The 7,317-nt window shown below is 34.4% G+C and overlaps 1 protein-coding gene across 1 annotated transcript; it reads right to left on the bottom strand.

Annotated features, from left to right (window-relative positions):
* Positions 1–1,360: 1,360 nt before the first annotated feature.
* On the bottom strand, positions 1,361–6,561 carry LOC132030950 (uncharacterized). The gene is made up of 3 exons (XM_059420756.1): positions 6,085–6,561; positions 5,037–5,290; positions 1,361–2,259 (listed from the first exon to the last, which is right to left on the bottom strand). The coding sequence occupies exons 1-3, from the start codon at positions 6,544–6,546 to the stop codon at positions 1,602–1,604; spliced, it is 1,374 nt and encodes a 457-aa protein (XP_059276739.1). The 5' UTR covers positions 6,547–6,561; the 3' UTR covers positions 1,361–1,601.
* Between the last annotated feature and the right edge of the window lie 756 nt (positions 6,562–7,317).

Consider the following 7,317-nt stretch of genomic DNA (forward strand, 5'->3'; position numbering starts at 1 on the left):
AAATATTTAAAAAGTTCGAATTTCGGTTTGGATTTCGGGTTGGCCCAAACTGTGCCCACCCCTAATTGGGAGGAAAAGGGTAATCTTCCATGCTCAAACCAGAGTTCACATTTTGGTCATCACTGCATATGAATGAAAAAATAGAAGGGTTAGAGCATTGTTTAACAAAGTTTAGAAGTATGATTCTTGATCATCATGGCAAAGTTCCTTCCTGAGTATTTGACAAAAAAGCCTATAAGCATCCATACTAAGATCAATCGCAGCCAAAAGCGCTATTAACATAGCAGTATCAGTCATACAAGTGACATGTTGCACCCCGACTTGAACCATCGATGCACCTAATCTTGCCTTCACCTTCCACATTCGACACCATCACAAATCCTGGAATCGGTAAATTTGAGTTCAAGGCTGAATCTTTCTCTGTATTGTCAATGCAAAATTGACCACCCTTTTTCAAGCTCATTGTGTCTTCAACTATTGTCTATCAGAAACAGCTTCTCTATCTCCAAAGCGTAGGGTAAGGCCTCATGATACTCTACCCTCTTAACCCACTTGTAAATTATCGAAAGATGTTGTTGTTTGCTTGTCTTAAACTATTGGTCGGTGTCTGTAACAAAGCTCGAATTTGTAACCGAGTCCGTCAACGGGCCCTCTTTCTCTCCACAAAATATCACATTGCAAACTGACAACATGGCTAAGTGGGCGCAATATGTCTGTGTTGGACAGTATATTTTTGAAAAATTCCCTGATCTTTATGATAAACATTAATCAATAATCTGGTAAAAATGAAAACCAACATTAGGAGACAAGGGGCAAAACTTGCTCGGAAACACTTCGATGAGTATATAAAATGAATGAACAAATTTTAACAAACAAATCACTCTTTTGTCTATACATTTTAAATTTGCAATTAAACAACTTAAACTTATACAAAATCACCTCTATCGAAAAAGAAAATGAACCATGAATGTTTATCTGTTAACAGAAACCAGTTACCTTAAGAAGTGAGCCAGCAAAATATCTAAAGCTTGTAAGGCATTCCAATGTGGAGCCTCTATAAGATTACAAAATGTCAACAGTGTTTTCTTTCTCAAAGAATAATAAATAAATAGGTTTACATTATATACACCGTCATTATAAAAAATTTGCACTATCAGGTCACCCAAAAAATTCTATAAGTAAGCCTCCTTAAAATGTGAAATTTGTGATATTGAAAATAAGACATCTTACCTGCTAAAACAGATAAAGATGACCAGATAGTGTAAAAATTCTTTATATTGGCCGTGTTTATAACTTAAACTCTAAAAGAATATGTGTGTGTGTGTATATGTGTTGTGAAAATCAGCTGAAGAAAAGAATATCAATGGTAGAAGAAGGGTATATATCTTCCATGCTCAAACCAGAGTTCACATTTTTGGTCATCACTGCATATGAATGAAAAATAAAAGGGCTAGCGCTCTGTTAACCAAGTGCTAGACTATGTTGCTCGAGCTCTCCAAAATTGTTGTTGCACTCATATTGTATCCTCCAAAAATACACTATTTTTGGACGACCTGACACACACACCTCGGCATTTTTGAAGAGTCCGAACAACATGGGATTTAGAAATACAATTCTTGTTCATCATGGCACAGTTCCTTCCTGAGTTTTTGAGAGAAAAGCCTACAAGCATCCATACTAAGATCAATGGCAGCCGAAAGCGCGATAAAAAGGGCTGCATCAGCCATACAAGTGACATGTTGCACCCCCACTTGAACCATCGGTGCACTAATTTTGCCTTCGCCTTCCACATTTGACACCATCACAAATCCTCGAATGGGCGAATTTGCGCTCAGTGCAGAGTCTTTCACTGTATTGTCTATGCAAAATTTGCCGCCTTTTTTCATGCTCATTGTGCCTTCGGCTATCGGTATAGTACTAGTAAGGCCGGTGTCAGTAACAAGCTCAAACTTGTAACCGAGTCCGTCAACCGGGCCCCTTTCTCTCCATGCCTGGAGTCGGCCCCATGGCTTCCAGCTACTAATGGAGGGGCCATTAGGTCGGAGGATGAGCCATGCACCGGCGTTTGATCGTGAAACGCGGTCGGAACCCGGAGAGGGTACAAATGGAGTGATCATTGAGGCAGCTGCAACAGCTGAGCCTGAAAGGTCATAGATTATTATCATCCACCCTTTTCTTTCCCTTCCTTGTCTGTCCCTTTCTCCAGAAAATGTTCTCATCCATCCTCTGTTGTTTAAGTTGAAATCAGATGGGAGAGATCTGTTTAACACACATGAAAGAGAGACATATATCAGCTTAGGGAAAACTTATTAACAAAATCAGTAGCTTGAACAATAAATTAAGGGTGTGTTTGAAAAATATTTTCTTAGTGGTCGCAGGCGGAGACAAGATTTTTATCATGGGGGTCCATCATCTAACTACATATACATAAAAATGGTTTTGACCTTACATATACAATGTGATTTTTCGGCAAAGTTGCCCCTTTAGCTTCGCCCCTGGTCGGGAGTGGGGGGCTGGGATCGTAAGGAGTGGGGTTGGGGGTGGGAAGTAGACAATGTGTTTGGAATGGCACTTATGAAACCTCAGTTTCAAAAAAAAAAAAAAAAAAAAAAAAGAGGCACTCATGAAACTTATTTTCCATGCTCCCACTAGGAAATTTATTTTTTATTTTTATTTTTAATGAACTTATTTTCCTAGAAACATTTTGACCAACCAAACATGAAAAAGTTGGATCCATACCAAACACAACCTAAGAGTTTAACTTCTGCGCACTAACATAGTGATTGTGTATATTTTTTTAACCCCATCAGATTGAGATGCATCAACAGCTAACTATGATAGTAAGCTTAATTTAGTAAACTAGACAGTAAAGTAGGTAGGTGGGGTATTCAATAATCCAGAAATTAATGCTAAGACAGATGGTGGATCCAACTAAACAAACAGTCAAAGAAGAATATTAACTAGTTAATGAAGAATTTGGAACCAAATATTTGCACATGGGAAGGGAATCAATGGTGGTTGCTAATACAGTTACAAGTTACTTTTTGTCTGTTAGATCAAACTAAATATGTTGACTGAAAATTTCTAATCTTTGTCATTAAAGGCCAATGCTCAACTTGATAAATAGTTAATTTGTTGGACCGACAATTTGCTAAACCATTAAGAGAATAAAATCATGAGATAATCTTTGAACAACTTTAATATCTCCACATGCTAAGAGTCAAGACAAATCTTAATACAGAATTGTTCCATAGCTAGTTGATTAATTAGTTGCACAAACAAAGAAAGCTAGTAGTATATTTTCAACACCAATTTAACTTTTACTATTAAGATGCGTAAAAGATAATTGCAGGTAACTGTCCATAATAAGTATGTATAATATACTAAAAGATAAGGCAAATTACACACTACGGCCGGTGAAAATACGCTAATAGTATATATTCTTGTCAGTGTATATAAATTAAATCTTAACAACAGTAGCTTCAGAATTGCTTCCAAGAAATATTGATTATTTTAATTATTTAGTAATGAGTATTACTTGTTTGTTACTTCGTCTTCTCAACCAACTTGATTATTGTCTCCCTAATTTCAGCAATTACAAACTGTCAACAGCATCCAATGACAAAACAGGTAAAATTTTGTCAAGAGTATCCAATGACAACCATTATTTTCTTGCAAAAAGTGACCAAGTGGCAAATACTATTATGTGAAAGTGAAATTAACAAATATATTAGTGCATAATAATTGGTGACCACCCATGTTCAAGGGGATTCAATTAACATCCTTTCACTGAAAATTACACCCGTGTAGATAGATGAGAAAAAATTATGTATATGTTGAATCCCTGACTTCTTCGTTTGTTTACTTTTTCATATTTATATTTTTTATTATATATTGAATGTGTTTATTTACTTATATTTTGACTCTCCTTATTGAAAATTCTAATTCCGTCAATAATAATAGTAATTTTTTTTGTCCAAAGACAGTCAATTATATGGCCCCAGATTTTCCAATCCCCACGACATATTTCAACAAGAAAGGTTCTTGTTTCCACCGCAAGTATAGCGATGTTAACTAAAAAGAAGTGACAAAACTATATCTCTACGTAAAAACCAAGCCAACCTCTAAAGAAAAAGTTAAGTCTTTATAAATATTTAGAGTTAAAAAATAAATAATAGATAAAAATTATATAAATTGATAGTGAAGACTTTTAATACTATAGCATAAATTTAACATAGATCGATAGTGAAGACTTTCTTATACTCCCTCTCCGTCCATGTTTGATTTGACACACCTCTTAAGAAGCAATAAATAAAATGTTATTTTTACTATATCACTCCTAATTGTTATAACTTATAAGTCATGTCACTCATTGGGAAATGAATTGGAAATAATTTACTTAATAATAAGGGTAAAATATATATTAAATGATAAATTATCTCTTGATTTTTTAAACTGGAACAAGTAAAAATGAATATTTATTTTTGATAAGTAGGCAAGTAATAGTCGACGGAGGGAGTACTATCGAGATCATTTTTATCTATTGTAGTAAGTTACAGTGTAATTTTCAAAACTTTAAATCTCATATTTTAATGAGACTTATCTATAAATGTTATTTCGGTGACAAATAGTGTGAAAAATATTTTATAAAAGACAGAGTAAGGAGTGTAACTGGTAGACACTGACTGAACAAAAGAATTTTTTACATTATCACATCAACTGAAAGATTAACTACTAAGAACAGTCCATAATAAGTAAAACCATAACATGAAAAATAATAAAGTCAAAAAGGATTAACTTATATATACAGACAATATAATTTATATGCCTTATTTTTTGCCTTGCTTTCTAGTACTTTTATGTATAATTATCTTCTTAAGTGACTTAAGAAATTTAAACTCATATACACTGATAGTGTACAAAACTTAAAAGCATGTGAAAAACAAAGAAGATACTTATAGTAAAGTGATAATTTAAAATTAATACCATAGGTTAAAATTAAAAAATAACTGCATAGACTAGCAATAGAGACTAACCGTGAACGATTATTCCGATCAGCACTAAACTTGCAACTAAAAACCGGTTGTTTAATATTCCCTTGAATCTGAAAAACAACCGGGCTACACTCCGGTTCACCACCAAACTGAAAAACAAACCGCGGGTCCGGTTCAGCTCGAACCGCTATATGCAACATTGCCACCGGTTTCTCTGCCGATGCATCCCCCAGTTTCATCCACCCGTTTTGATACACACGCGCCTTTGAATGCGTCCCATTGAAATCAACACTCACCTGTAGACATCGCAAAATTAGCCCATAAAAACATAATCCGTCCGAGTTTAGGCGCGTTATTGACCCGCCTATTTATTAACTCAGTTAATTTTGGACCATCAAAATTTGGGCTAATATGTAGCTAAAATTGACTCATGATAAATCTTGTTAAAATATTTTTAACAACACTTTTTTTTATTTGATGCTTTGTTATATATAATCGTAATAAAGAAGAATAATAATTTATTAAGGTAGTAAGAAATTATAAAAGAATAAATAAAGAAATTAAAATTTGGGAAAAATTGAGCGGGTTGGGTTATGAGCCACATTTTAACTCATTTCATCGTAAATAACTTTCGGACAGATCAATGACCCACTTATTAATTAACTCGGTAATTTTGACATGCTAAATTTCAGTCCAACCCGCTCATCTGATACCGCTACTGGGCATTTGCACAAATGTCTCTATTTTGGCGAGGTGTTTAATTTTTGTCTCTCAAATTTGTGTTCTTTAATTTGTCCTTCAGCAATTTTCACGTGACATAACTTTAAATTTGGCTCGCTATAGTTTAAATTACATCACACGAGTTATATTGGACACGATAAAACTTTCAAACTCCACAAAAAATAAAAGTTATGCAGAGCGAATTCAATTCCTACGGAACATATCCCAAGGAAAGCAAAAATTCAGTTTTCGAAGATCAATTACATAACTTATGCCGAGTGAAGCAGCGCTGAATTTTTTCATTAAATAAATACCAGGGATGTAAATGAAAGACCAGTGCAGGAAATCCTTGCAAAAACTTGTTACTAACCTGAACAGAACCCATCAATTTCCCTGAAGTAACTCCACACGCGCGTCCCATACGTCCAGTAAAAACCGACACAGTTAACGTAACCGGTTTTCCAGCAAGCCGCCGTAGTGCGGCGGCGTCAAGGTGGAAACCCGCCGCCACGGCAGCAGATTCCGGCGGCGATTGGTGGTCACCGGAAGTTGGAGAGAGGGGCAGTATTGTCATTTGTGAAGGGAAATTTTTGAGTTTAAGTTTTGCATAACATGGTGTTGATGAAGGATGAATTCCATGAGAAGCTGATTTAGTTGCTGTTAATGGTAGTTTAAGCGCTAATGATTCAATTATCAAACGAACAAATGGACATGGATCCATTAGTAGTAGTAACAATGTTGTTGTTGTTGAATTGTTGTATAGTTGTTTTGTTTTGGTTTGGTTTGGTTTGTTCTTGGAAGCTTCAAATAGTCTGATGAAAATGGTTATCATCTATACATTTTGTTTCAATGGATGAATGTAATGTTTATAGTAGTATTTTGCTTAGTGGACCCCACACATGCCCTGCCAGGTTGTCTTCCTATAATTGTTATTTTTATTTTTTCATTTTTTTAGCTGTAGTTTGTTTACAAAAAAACTATAATTTTGTTTTTGGGTTTTCCATTCGGTGTCTAGTACCCGTATTGGAGTCCGATTATATCCATATTCATGTCATGTAGGGCCTCATTCGTGGAAAAGAGCTATAAATTTTTTTTTTAAATACGAGGCTCAAACCCGGAAACTTTTGGTTAAGGAGGAAGCGCTCCGGCCCATTCGCACTCATCCTTTAGTGGTTAAAAAAAGAAATTGCAATTTTACTAGTTGTCTACTATTCACAATTTTTTTTAAAATGTTCTATGAACTTTTACGAGAAATTCAAAAATGTTTTTTTTTTTATTCAAATTGTAAAAGGGCAAAAGATCTCATTTGCTCCCTACGGCCCATAATAAGTGACCTTTTAACTTTTTGGTTTGTTCTAAAATAAGTGTCTTTCACATAATTAAGAAAATTAATTTTATTTTTCTAAATTTTCCTTAGTTACATATCTCTAATCTTTTAAATTACTCCAATTAAAAGTGAATTAGCCAAAAAAAAAAACATATTTTTCTAGAAGTTAATATTTTGGGTTTAAGTTTTGCATAACAAGGTGTTGAAGAAGGGTGAATTCCATGAGAAGCTGATTTAATTGCTGTTAATGGTAGTTTAAGTGCTAATGATTCAATT

Source organism: Lycium ferocissimum, chromosome 9, assembly GCF_029784015.1.
Source record: "Lycium ferocissimum isolate CSIRO_LF1 chromosome 9, AGI_CSIRO_Lferr_CH_V1, whole genome shotgun sequence".
NCBI classification, from domain to species: domain Eukaryota; kingdom Viridiplantae; phylum Streptophyta; class Magnoliopsida; order Solanales; family Solanaceae; genus Lycium; species Lycium ferocissimum.